The sequence below is a fragment of the Triturus cristatus genome, chromosome 9, assembly GCF_964204655.1.
Source record: "Triturus cristatus chromosome 9, aTriCri1.1, whole genome shotgun sequence".
Lineage (NCBI taxonomy): Eukaryota > Metazoa > Chordata > Amphibia > Caudata > Salamandridae > Triturus > Triturus cristatus.
Window position 1 is genome coordinate 1,217,329,569 of NC_140592.1, and position 14,356 is coordinate 1,217,343,924.

The 14,356-nt window shown below is 46.5% G+C and overlaps 1 protein-coding gene across 2 annotated transcripts in view; it reads right to left on the reverse strand.

Moving 5' to 3' along the window:
* RGS6 (regulator of G protein signaling 6) overlaps positions 1 to 14,356 on the reverse strand; it is a 1,064,816-nt gene that overhangs the window by 876,162 nt on the left and 174,298 nt on the right. For both annotated transcript variants that reach the window (XM_085627281.1, XM_085627283.1), the window contains exon 2: positions 4,373 to 4,476. In XM_085627281.1, the coding sequence (XP_085483407.1) occupies positions 4,373 to 4,456 (84 nt within the window). In that variant the 5' untranslated portion in view covers positions 4,457 to 4,476. The remainder of the gene's footprint in view (positions 1 to 4,372; positions 4,477 to 14,356) is intronic.

Below are 14,356 nucleotides of genomic sequence, written 5' to 3' on the forward strand. Positions count from 1 at the left end.
CGCACAAGACCATCTCATCTGGCAATCCAAGTGGGGGAGGGGCATCAGACCTCACTGCATGCAGTAGAAGCTTTGAATAACACAGCATTAACACAGCATCCAATAACAAATTGTACATCTGCACCTGTCTGCTTCTCAGTGGCCACTGTGCACAGTATTCTATGTGTAAGATTGTGATTGGGCGATTGAGCTAAGGTGAGAAGCAAATGTCTCTGTAAGATACAGAACCAAGATAAACAAAGCCTAAGCATGATTTTCTCACCAGTTAATTAGTTTACTATCTGATTTCCTTCTTGCAGTGGACTAGGCATGGTTGTTCTTTTACCCTGAAATTCCCTGGAATAACCAACAGGCATTGTCAAAGACAATAGGCCTGGGTTTAATGTACTAATGTGTGCAGCGTAAACAGATTAAAACGAGACAAGAAACAAAAGCTGGACCCTATTGAAGGCTCCATTGCCTTTCCTACAGTCCTCTTTTTGTTTCTATTTCGAATAAAAAGGACAATGATTATAAAGTAACGCCTCATGCAGTTCGATTCAAGCACTCGAGTGGAAGCAGGCGGATACATCCCAATGGACAACATTAGGGGAAAGATGAATACTCCACTGGGCTGAGCCAAGACGTGAATGACAAAGTCTCAAGCCAATTGCTAAAAGGGGCTTGTTAAAGAAAGCCAGTGAGTGAGAGGGCTAGACCCAAAGCCCACTCATGTATGTATATTGTAAGCAATGTCTGCATGATTAATGCTCAGTCAACTCAGACCTAAATATCACCAACATGCGACTTAGCTGTTTCTATGTGGGTTTGTTGGCTCAGTGGACTAATGCGTCCACTGCAGGGGTCTGTGTTTGACTGCATGGTCACAGGTTCAAACCCTGACAGGTCCTTTCATCCTTCTGAGGTCGATAACATGAGTACCATTGAGTTGGGTATTAATAAGCACCTGTTGTGCCAAGATACCCATGGGTGAATGTGTGCTTTACAAATACACGTTATGTTTTTCTCTTTTTTTAGCTGAATAGAGCAGCTGTGTGAAATACCCGTGCCCACGACTACAAGCAAAACTATTGTTTAAAACAGTAAATTGACTCAAATTAAAATAGTTACATTCTCAGTTCATCATACCACAGTCAATTAAATGACACTGCAACATATTCCAATTGCAGCTTTCAGGTGACATTCCCCTGTTTGAAAAATCTATTTTTTTTACGGTAAGAAAAACATAACTGGCTGCTCCGAGCCTGGTTTGCAAGTTTATAATGCCAAGAAAGTTCTCTACTGACATGAACCATGAGACCAAACCTGGAGTGGTTGATTAATGCTGCAAGGCACACCATGACAGTATTGTTGGGTTTTAATTGAGAAGCATACCTTTTTATATTGCATAATTTACTTCAACCCGCCATGAGAAAATGTTCTCCTTGCACATTCTCCAGCAACATTTCTCATAAGACCTCACAAGAAAGCAGCAAAGAAGGCGTTCCGCACACACACTACTCTGCAGGAAGTGTCTGCACTATTTTCATGTGCTAAGTTTTCTTTCAGAACCTTCACAAATCTTCAACACTCAGGACTGTTCTATAAATTAAATTTTCCTAAAGTCAGAGGGTGTCCGGCGTCACTGCAGGAAGGCAGAATCCATGCCAGACATTTAGAATTACCACTAACTATGCACATGAGCTCCCTTTATTATTGTACGTAAAGCTAATTTATGTAGATTTCCTAGAAACCTGACAGAGATCAGGCCTCCTGGACGTAAGTTGGATACCCTGCTCCATACAGACACATCACAAGCACAAATAGTGACAAAACTGACCCCATGTTCGTTGGTTCCAACAATAAGATTAACCATATACCAATCAAAAAGGCAAATTGACCCGGCTTACATTAGCAAAGAAACCAAGAGCTGCAAATACTACATGATGTTTCTAAAAAACATAATCCTAAGTGTAACCAAAGGGTAGTGCCAGTCAGAGCGATTGTAGTGGCAATACTACCCTACAGCAAAATGTATCACCCAAAGTCTGGAATGTTGAGCGCTCCATTGAAGACAGTGGAGTGCTCCGGGCTTCTAATGGCCGGTAGAAGCCCGGAACATCAACATTCCAAAGTGTGTTCACAACTGTTGCTGTGAACAAAGGCCTCACAGAGCCCAAGGGGATTTCAACACCCTCGGGCTCCGTGAGGCCTTTGTTTTACAAATTAGAACATTCTGCACTCTAGGGGCGGAATGTTTTAATAGCCTTAAAGCCTTCCGTAGTGGATTCTACCGGCCATTAAAGGCTTGCTACCTTGTTAAAGGCCCGAGTCGACGCTGGATCGGGCCTTTAATGACTGGTAGAGGCTGCTACGGCGGGCTCTAAGGCTATATTAGGGCTTACCCTAAAAAACTGAATAACACAACTGTAACATTCATGGAAACCATGTCATTACTCCACATCAGACATTCAGATACACCAGAGAGAGTGCAGAACGCAGAAGTTCATCTCCTACTTGAAGTGAAACAGTGCTACCATTGCGACATCTTAGCTACCCTACTATCACTTTCGGGTCAAGTCTCTATATGCTGGGCATAGAGCTTGGGATGGAAGGGGGGCGGAGTTTGTATCTGCCAAGTTTATGAAGTACCAGCCTTGAAGTCAACTTCAGCAATCATTGGGTGGACTCTTCAATGTGCCTTCCCCTTCTAAACCCAATCTTGGGGTACAGCACCCATTTAGAACTTCTAATACTACTCCCTCCACCCGCCATGCTGACCCTACGAACCGGCACTGCTGCTGGAGGTTCCTTAGAGAGTACGGGTTGGACAACAGGCGCCCCGATGGCCTCTCCGAATAACCATTGCCGTAACAATAGCCGGTGCTTTGGTTCACTTGTATGGTTCAGGGCAATGCCAGAGAACAGAGCGTACTAGAAAGTTTTTAAGAACAACACCATCTAATTACTCTATTTCAGCACAGCCTCTTAAAATCCCAAAATACTTTTACAGCTTCATAAACATTCCATTATAATAAATCACGAGGCAGGGATGGAATAGCCTGAATAAGACAATGGGCCTGGGGCAATGGCTGGGCAAAGGTTCAAGTGATGCTCGCTGAGAAGAATGGGCTACAAAAGGGACTATCATGCTGATCAGATCTATAATCAATCAATATCAAGGCATATAATGGAAATTGTTCAATTGTCGCACCCCAGAACCAAATTCTGCAAGGCCTATGTTAATATATTCATCGTTAAAATTGGTACATATCATAAGTTCTGTGTTATAGATCGGTTTAGATTCATCTGAACTCCCACAAAATATTTCATCATCAATTAGCTAATGTGTGCAATGAAGGGGGAGAAAGGGACCACCAAGAAGGCTGGGGTGACCTGCTTCTCTCCCCAGCCTTAATTAATTAATTAATTAATTAATTAAAATAGCAACTCATATGACTCAGCTACTTTGTGTGAACGCTATTCTGTACAAGAAACATATTTTTAGATCTGGCATTAGCAAAGACCTTTTAATTCAACTAAAATGATCTGTATGATCTATTTATAGGGGATTTTAGCCAATTCTCCTCGTCCACTGGTCTGTTATCGTCTCAAATAATTTTTCTCCCGCCCATTACAGCATAAGCACGAGGCAATGGGTCAGCCCACTTCAGCCATTGGCTAACCTCGCTGTGAGTGACAGAATTCTACTCTGACAAGGAGCACATCCTCAATAAAGTAGTTCCCTCTAGAACCAGTGTGCTTTTTTTAAACCCAAAAACATTTTGATTTTATCCATTGGGGTTTTGTGTAGATTGAAGAGGGCCCAGCAGCTTCCCCAACAACAAGGACTTACAAAATACCATGAAAAATCGAAGTCAAAAGGCTGGCAGCTGAGACCAGTCCTGTTAGATTTGCCAGTGCTTGTCTTGTGCTGCAGCCAGTAGCTATTTTGAGACAAGTTATTTTGAGTGCGTGCCTTGTAATCTAACATTCTCTATTTTTTTAGGAACTGCCTGGAAACGCGGAAATCTGGGGTGCCTATTCTGGTAAAATGTCGAGCTTCATCAGAGAGAGAGATGTAAAAACACACGAGTCACGTGCAGACAAGATTTCTTTTCGAATGCATGAGAAACTGTATGTTACACACTTTAATTGCACATGTTCAAGGAGATCCCAGCTAGAACCGTTTCTTTTTAACATTGCATCTTCAAAGGGAAAGCTGCACGCATGAATATTTAAAAACGTGGGAATGCAAAGTTACAAACACAATGGTAACACTTGGAAATGCTTTTGCCTCGGGAACAATGCGCCACTAGACTTCAGAAGACAGAAACTGAAGCGTTGATACAATTCATCCAAACCTTCAAAGCAAAGGAAGCAGCGGCCTTACCTTCCTGTAGACAATCATGTTGGGGGTGGTGTCCTCGGGGTCAGAGGGCGCCACGGCGCTGGGGTCACCCGAAGCCTGCGCCATCCTTCCAGGCCACACTTGTCCTGCAGGGACAAGAACAGCGGTGAGCGGGACACATCAGGACACAGCACCGAGATAAGGCGACATTCCACATTCAAAGGCAGGGGTGCCAGCCCTGGGGGTGGCACAGGAGGCTGGGCTCAGATTCCATGGCGGGGCCACTTCCAAAACAGGAGATAGGGAAAGAAAGGCACGGGACGTGTGCCAAAGACGGCACAGAGTGATCACTTTCAGGGGCCGGCTCCATCATGAGCGGTCAGGGTAGATAGAAGCTCGCAAAGGGTGACAGGACAAGTTCAAGGGAAATATGTTTGTATTGCACCTGTAATCAACATCATCACCTCTAGGGGCTTGCTAGCCATGGCTAGAAGTCGTGTTTTATTTATTTATTTTATTTATTTATGTATTCCAAGTGTTATTTAGCGCAGACATGGCCCGAAGGCATCGGAGCGCTTTACAACAGCAGCAGAATACAGGGTAAAGCAAGTTACAGTAATTACATTCAGACATTAGCATCGGTAGCTGCGACCAGGACAGATGCAGCCGAGCAGCCAATGGTGGAACACGGTTGAAGCATCGATTAAGATGGCGGTGTCACATTACTTTCTCCCTTGTGCGACAGGAAGAACTGAAAGTTTGGTTTTACATACCAGGAAGCCCTCCAGTACTGCCTTTATCTCTGTCTGCCTGTCACCCACCAATAGACACACAAAAAAAACAAGCACTGGAAATGCAACATGTTTCACATTTGTTGGAGTTGGAGCTGTTGGCATTATAAATCACAATGTTTTTTATCTATGCAGTAGATATGCCCTCCCCACCTTAATAAAAGAAAGAACTCCATTGTTTTTTTTTTTTTGTATGTAGTACACCTGCAATGGTACCAAAGTGCTGGGAGAGAAAATGGCAGTCCTGGCAAGGGAGGTTAAAGATTATGAAGCAACGGAGCAGTGTAAAATCGTTTGTAAAGTAAAATAAAAAACAAGCAAACCAGCAGTGGCCTCGGAGGGGTGGTGGGGGCCTGGGAGCAATGTTGCCGGAGGAGCACAAGGGAAGCAGTGGAGGTTAAGGGATATGAAGCAAGGAAGCAGTGTTGTGGGAGGGGCGAGGGGGAGGCATTGGAGTTAAAGCCACAACTGAAGTTTCAGTGCACAAGTAAACAGAACAGTTAACGAGCAAAGAGGCGGGCCAACTAAAAAAGAGTTCTCTATAACGATAAATAACCTGAATAAGAACACATGTAAGAGGGGCACTCCTCATGGGAGGATTCAAAATTCCAAAAGGAGGGACTACTAAGTGTATTCCCCAATGAAATGCCACCATTTCTAAATGACAGCAAAAGGAACCAATGAAAAAGAGGGACGTTTTTTCAAGCCCATATCCTAGATGCAGCATATCTCGAAGAGACAGCACAAGCCCTGCCTAGGTGAGACCTAAGAATAGTACAATGGTTACCAGGTGGGTTGTAGCAATCCAGTCCAGGTTTCACGCCAGATCGTCAGACTGCAAGCGCCAAACCCAGCGCGAGGAGGCGGCTGCCTGCCGCGCTGACACACCGATTATCCGGCCCGCGGCCGACCGCCTCTACGCCTCCTGCACCCAAGACACCCAAGGCACCCGTGGATCCCGTGAACCGTACGGCCCGAGGAGGACGCCGTACGCAGACTCACAGCCTGCCGTCTGCCGACTGCCGCATCTCACCGTCATCTTGCTGTCTTCCGCAGCCCCTGCAGGCTTCCCAAGGCCAGGTGTAGCCAAGGGACATTAAGGCACTAAGGCACACTAAGGAGCCGGTCGACCAGCCCAGGCCCAACACAGAGCCCGGGGTTAAGAGGGGCTTGCACTGCTGCCCGAACCAGCAGTCGAGAGTGCTGAGGTGTCGAGCCGAGGCTCAGCAGAGGTGCAGAGGTGACCTGGAAAACTGTGCTGCCCAGACTTTCAACTTGCCCAGTATTCGGCGCTGAAATGCACAGGTGAGCGAGGGCATTATAAACCAGCGAGGGCAACATAAGGCCTTGGTGAGGGGGTATCCGGGGGGGGGGCCACAGTGCAACTCGACTTAACCTCGCTTCAACCTGCGAGTACAGCCTCCCACCGCCAGCCCCGTTGTCCCGCTGCACCTGCTCCTTATCTGCCTTGCCCACCTACAACGCTGCCCAGCCCTCTCGTATACCGCATAGCAGCAGACAACATCACTCGGGGGGCTACAGTGTAGAGCCACAGACACGTCAAGATCCCTCAAAGGCTCCCCCCAGCACTTTTACAATTCTCCAGCACAAATGAAAGGAGCACCCGCCCCTCAGCACTCGTCGGTGCCCAGTTCAGCAAGATCTGCAAGGGAATTACTCACCTACTTACTTGGAGTAACCAGCAGGAGGAGCTTCCTCAGTGCTCCACCTAGTAATGGCCCCCAAAAGAAAAGGGCGAGCGCACACGACACGAGAGGAAACTCTCAAAACTCACTCCCCAAAAAAGAGGATCACAAAGATTACAAGGAGCAAATCTCTTACAGATAACCGAAAGGAAACACTGCAAGACGCTGCACAAAAGGATTCGATAAGGCATTTCCTTAGGAAAAAGGACACCCCCAACACTGACCATGGACAACCCTCGGCGCTCTATCTCATGGCTTGAGGCCGGCCCAAGACAGCAGTACCCAAGGGCTGGGCAGATCACCCCTGGAGCACACCCGAATATGCGGGGAGGGTCTACTTCAGAGTAAGGAACCCAAGGGACAGAAGGAAAAGGAAGGTGCAGCCCACGGGCAAGTCGACCCAATGCAGCTTAAAGGTCCAATCACGTGTCTAACTCCTTTTCAAACCTCAGACACGGGGCGAGACGCAACGCTCTCCAAGCCACACGGATCAGTTCCAACCAAGGATGCACCAACTTTAGCGACGAAAGCGCAAATTCATCAAGTTAAAACCCACGGTCTAGACTCCCAGAGTATGGAGCCTGAATTAAACTGCACAAGCCCATGGTCAAACTCAGTTACCGAGGGACTAGATTCCCCTGTGGGAGGGGACCTAACAGCTTCATTCCTCCACAATCTGGGCCAGAAGATCAAAAGAACCCTCGAATTAACCCCAAATCTGTTGCTGCCAACAACACCCCCATGGGGCATCAATTCAAAAGCTGATCATAAACCTTATAACGTCAGCACAGACGTGGACTTGGAGAAATCCCCCCCGACCAAGACAAACTTTATCATCAACAAAACTCTTCTGTGGCAGTCATCCAAAATGGAAGTGCAAATAGACCTCCTACAAGCCATCGCAGCCCGTCTAGTTAATATAAGCTCCAGGCTGGATGAATTAGACAACAGGCTCTATCAGTACATGACCTGTAATCTGGGGGACTGTACCTGTTGCTGTTCAACCCTCATGTAGAAATGGGCCTCCCTCCCTGAGATCCTAACGGACATAGTAGAAATAGCTAAAGGATCCCGGGAGACATCAAGTACAACCACCACAGATGCCATGGCGTTGACAAACTGCAACCACCAGGAGGCAAGAGAGCAAGTAGCACCTCAAGCGGGCCCGGATCCAAAGACTTCAGATGATCAGGGAAGCTCTTAAAAGGCCAAGGGGTATCTAGCGTAATCCAGCGGCACAGTGGGGGACGTGATGCCCTAGCTCTAGACCCGCAGGAACACACCCTCACCATAAAGGACGCACAAGACTCCACTCTATCAAGGCGAGCAAGAAAGAAGTTGAGGAAACAAAGGGAAAAAACAAAGACAAGAGGGAGACAACAGCAGTTGACGCTTAGCATCCCCCCTCCCCCGCAAGGGAACACCAACCCACCCCAGCCCTATCCTATTTTTATTGCCAAACACTGGGGCAAAAAGGTTTCCAGGCTGTTCAACCTCCGGCAGAAGAGCAAACACGATCAAGTTCCTCGAGCACTCCAACCGAGATGGACCAAAAACCGCCAGCAAGGCCAGACCAGCCTATTGGCCACGTCTCAACAGTCAGATTAAGCTTGGCACCATGTGAGGCAAGCCCTCAAACAGCGACGGCCATAACAGCGCCACTACCGCCGGATCTGTCCCCATCTCAAGCAGAATTTGCACAAGAGTCTGGCACAGGGAGCAATCGAGGCCACAATAAGCGGTCCTAAGCAGGACACCCAATGATAAAACAAGGAAGCCAAAGCTCAGGACCAAGGCTGGCAGAGCGTTCCCCACACAGGGGCAAAGCGGCCCCAACCCCGGGCTCACCAACAGTGGTCCAAGAGGTAATCCTCACCCCTAGGTATCACAGCATGGAACAGCACGACATCTTGAACAGGAGCAATATACTCCGCATCTTCAAACACCTGGCCACCCTAGAACAAATACAAAGGGGGACATAGCATGGGTAAAATTTCTGAGCACGAAGGGGGACACACACGGCGACTCTACATGGTGGGTTTCAACCACATAAAAATACAACAAGCCATCGCGAACAACTCCATACAACTTGCTGAGTGGGGCATCAATGTTCAGACGGGGCCACATCCAAAATACCCTCATTTCCTGGCACTAGATAACAGGGGAAAGGTCCCCTGGTCGATCCTGCATGGAACAAATAGTTCAGGCTCTCCGGGCAAAACTCAGACAGCCCCCAGGGTCCCAATGGATATCAGGATCTCATGCCAAAATAATCATCGGGTCATTAGTGCAGGCCTCTCTTCCTCAGTGCCACCAGGAATCACAAATGGGAGGCACCAGTATCTCTAACAGTAGAGAATTCCAGTTAGCCAGGGGAGTGACAAGGCAAAGAGCAGCCCACAAAAAGCAACTAACGATAATTTCCTGGAATATAGCAGGGATAAGTAAAATCAGTGGCAATGAAAATCTGCAGCAGTTTCTGGACACTGGCGATATTCTCTGCCTCCAAGAGACTTGGACCTTGTCCAGCACCCCATTGGCAGGGTACTATGGACACTTTATTTCAGCGATAAAAAAGAATCTATTTGGCCGACAGGTTGATGGTCTATCAGTCTTTATAAAGCATGAAAGTGCCCTCGAAGCTTCAGCTATCAACTTAAACTCACCCGGATTGCAAGCCCTACTCATCAGAGGCCTGAAACTTAATTCACATCCAACGCCTCTTTTAATAATTAACTGCTACATCAATCCGGCTCAGCTCACCATAAAAGAGAAGTTGGAGGAACTGCTGGGGAAACTAGAAGACCTCTTGTGCATATATAAATCTCACCAGGTTATTCTAGCGGGGGATTTCAACCTGAGGGATCTGGATACAATCAAATCCCCGCCCCTGAGTTCCGGCAGGGCAGCACCCATGTCTAACTTCATTAACAATCACAAGCTGATCTCAACTCACGCACTGAAAAAAGCCAACTCAAACACATGGGATTCTCCCCTCACCTTCAGAGACATCTCAAGAATTGACTACATCATGGTCAGCGAAGAGCTGGCGGCTAGATTGGACGACTTTGAAATTGAAGATAGGACAGAAAGCGACCATAGGCCATTGAGAGCGGTCTTTCTGATGATAGTTCCATCAGCTCTATACCACCAAACCATCGGAGCGTCAAGAGGGGACGAAAAACACAGTGTCTTGAGGAGGATCAAATGGTCCGATAAGATAGGTAACACGCTACAAACATGGCTGGAATAAAAACAGGAAGGCAATCTGTCTTTGTCGCTCTCACCCATAAAGGCCTGGGAAGATACTGTGGAGGATCTACAAACAAAGCTCGGGAACCCCCTGTTACAACTCCCCAGGCTCAAAGGGCAACCAAAAGGGGGCAGTATAGGGCCAAATAAAGACATACAGGACAGTAAACGCCTCCTGTGTAAGGCCCTCGCAAAAAAGAAAAGAGGGGGCGACTTATCATAGGGACCGTCGGTTGCTTCACTGAGGGCAGCACCAAGGAAGAAAATATGGGAAACCAAAAACGCCACCATGGAAAGGGAATGGCTCAAAGTCTTCCTCCTGATAAAGCAGAAGAACTCAGCGCAACTGAGGAGACACATAAATCAGCTGAGTAGCAGAGGAATCTCAAGAGAGAACGGAGTAGCAGAAAAGGACTGGCTGATTTATGTTAAACAGCTCTAAGCAATCGGCCCCGCCCACAAAGACAGTTCAGAACGGGTCAGTGGCGGGGAGTGCCCAGACTGGCAATCAATCATCATGCCAGAAGATACAAACGCCAGCCAATGTAACTGGCCTGAGGGTAATAGAACGCTGGTGGAAACATACTGTGCCTCATCAGCCCAGATAAATCCCCAAAGGGTCAGTAAGACCAACAAGAACATGAAGAACGATGGGGCCCCCGGGCCAAATGGGATTCCAGCGCCGGTCTTCAAAAAGGCCCCCGATTTCTGGGCAGCAATGCTAACTCCTTTATACAACTACACTTTTCAGACATCAACAACTCACGATTCCTGGAGGGGCTCCATCTTGATCCCCATTTTCAACAAAGGAGACCTTTTAAAGCCATCAAACTACAGGCTTATCGCCCTACTTGACCTCGAAGCCAAGGCCTACGCCCGCCTTCTACTAAAGGACCTGGAGGAGTGGGTAGGCGAGACCAGCATTATACCTCCTTATCAGAATAGCTTCAGGTCACAGGCATCGACCATGGACAACGTACTGGCCCTGGCATATTTATCCGCCCAGGCTACCCAGAAGAACCACCCTCCACTTTTCTGTTGCTTCATAGATTATAGTACAGCCTTCAATAAAGTTGTTCGTAGAAGATTATGGTGGAAGCTAGAAAACTGGGACATTCCACCAAACCTACTAAAGGCAATAAGATTGCTCCATGAAGGCACCTGGGTAAGAGTCAAAACCAGTGCCAGAACAGTGTCCCCGAAAATAATCACAGAGAACGGGCTGAAGCAAGGGTGTGTGCTGGCACTCATTCTTTTCAACCTATACACGGTGGATCTGTGGGATGTCCTAAAAGGAGCCTGCCTAGTAGCACCAAGACTAAGAAACATGAGGCTGCCGGTGCTTCAATACGCCGACGACACAGCCATAATGGACCACACAAAGGTGGGCCTACAAAGAGCCCTAATTGCACTAAATTGCTTCAACAACATCATTAACCTGTCAGTAAACCAAGGAAAGACCAAGGTCGTTATCTTCGGGACCTACCACCAGAAAAAGAAAGCACAACGGCAAATGGACAACTTGCAAATCAAGACAGCGGAATCATGCAATTACCTAGGGGTCTGGCTGACGGAATGGGCTAAGGCGTCTGCCCACTTGAAACACCAGAGCAACAAGGCTAATATGGTCATACATCTACTCAAACAACTACACCACCACCTGATCAGCCTGACTGCCGGTCCAATACTGAAAGTCTTAAAAGTGAAACTTTTACCAGCAATCTGCTATGGCCACCTGGCCTTCCCCGGGTCACAGCACGCTTGCTTAAATTCAGCACAATCTAAATCATACAAAACAGTGCTTCAAATCCCGAGGTCAGCTAGGAACGCAAGACTAAGGCTGGAACTAGGTGTGGCGAGGCCGGACTTGACGTGCCAGGGGGACTTTATAAAACTCTATCTCAGGATCTTAAGGGCCCCAGCTAACACACTAAAATACCAACTGAGATCAATCTTCGAAGAGCCATGTACGTGCTGGCACACCGCCCTTGACAGAGCGATTAAAACATTGAGTATAGTGGAAGAGAGCATACTGAGGGCCGAAATCCCTCTGAACATCTGGAAAAGAGCCATAAACAAACAAGTGTGTGAAATCTCATTTGACCTTGACCGTAAATCACTCCGTTCAAGCCCACACTTAGACCCACTGAATAGCTCTTATGCAGCAGGCAAAGCCCAGGCTTACCTAAGTGACGCTCTCACTACATCAGCCAGAAGTAAACTTCTGTCCATGAGATTAATCACCCTAGGAATTGCGGATTTCAACCCTGCATGGGCACGAAGGAGGGATGCCACAAACTGTAGACTCTGCCCATACATGAGGGAATCGTGGCTTCACCTCCTATGCTGTTGCCCCATTCTCATCGATGAACGAAGGAGGCTATTGCGATTTGTACCATCAATGGAATAAAATCCTGTAGCGAAGCATCAGCCATGTGCTTCTCCAAGTCCAACACGACGACCCTAGCAAGACTGGGGAAATGTATACACTGCATCAGGACCGCATTAAAAACGGCAAACTAACGAAATAAAATTCAGGAGAAGTGCATTATTAATCCAGCGAAAGATTGTTGAGGTGGTCTCCATCGTGCATTGAAGCTTCTCTGCACTTCCAGCACCCCCTCCAGGACAGCGAACCTTATAGGATAATGGACCAGAGGTCAATGGGTATGAGTCACAGCTTTATAACGCTATCCACCCTCACAGAACAATGCGGGATTCCGGATAGCCTCCAAAGCCACACCTCCATAAACAAACTCTGGGGAAGGCTGACTGTGGCGATTTGGGGAGAGGCGGCAAATCCTTTTACTAAACATGTTTTAAAAAAAAAAAATCTCTTACAAACAACAGTTTTTAACCATTGTTTTAGCTGAAACATGTTGATCGCTTTTTACTATAATGATTTTAATTAATTGTACAGTCAATAAATAAATACAAAATACAAGTACAGTGGTTACCATATGTGTGTCTACCTACAGTAAACACAACCTGCATATCGATACAAGTGTGTACAGCCTCGTGTTTCCACCAACCACGATGCAAATAGCCCAATATTTTCTGCTTGGCATTGTGGCAAGTAGAGGCCTATTCAAAATGGTAAATTAACACATAGATTTACTCATGTGTAAACGTGTAAACGTACTACTGCAGCTAGTAATATCTTTACACTTTGTTTGCTATTCATATTTCCAAGTGTAAATTTACCACTAGGTGCAGACTTTCATGTCTTCACTCACTCCAGTAACTGGGTGAGGCCTGTTTGAACAGGATTCATGAGTGCAAAGTTACTACTGGTATATTAACAAGCGTAGGCACAGTTCTCCGCCATGGGGGCAAAAATCTCCCTAGCGCACAGATATAGAAAAAACAATACATTTGAATTTTAGTTTTTTAAATGTAATGTAAAATACAAATGTAGATGAACCTAGAATTAAATATTTATATGTTTCAACACATTAACACATGCTGAATAAACAATTACATACATAAAGGGGCAGATTTACAAGCCCCTTGCGCCACTTTTGTGTCACTTGTGAAATGGGAAAAGTGACGCAAAACTGGCACAAGGGGCTTGTAAATCTGCCCCAAAGAATATATATTTATAATTATCTTGTAGAATAATTTAATAATATCATACTTCACTATCACTTTTATATTTAATTATTTTTAGTTCATTTTATTAAAACATGTTTAATTACTTTTAACTAATTTTAATTTTGTATTAAAAGTTTGACAATTTAATTCAATTATTTTTAAACACAAATGTAAATATTAACTTACAAAATAGTTGTCAATTCAATATAACACTCCACGCTCACCAACCACAACAAAAGCAGAGGCAACAGCGCTAAGCAAATCATCACCACTGTGAAAGACAACACCTCTCTGACAGCACGCCCCGCCAGCATAACCCCGTTTTAGGACCTCTGCACTCAGCTGTCCCTATTCTTCAGCAACAAGATCACCAGCAGCTATGACAACTTCGAGCCACAACCTGCCCTTCCACCCTCGCAGCCCTCCTGCCCATCTCAACCACCACCTAGAGGACCACTCTGACCACCCAGCCTACCATCACCACTCAGGAAACCACAACAACCATGCAGTCCATGCACTCCGTAGCACCCTCGAACCCCTGCCCTCACCACATCTTTGTCAAAGAACTGGACCCCACCAGTGCAGCACTCACCATAACCCTGAATGGCTCAACCATCATAGCAACCTACCTGGGTGCCTGGAAACACGCCACGGTACTCCTCCTCCACGAGAAACTCTCAGCT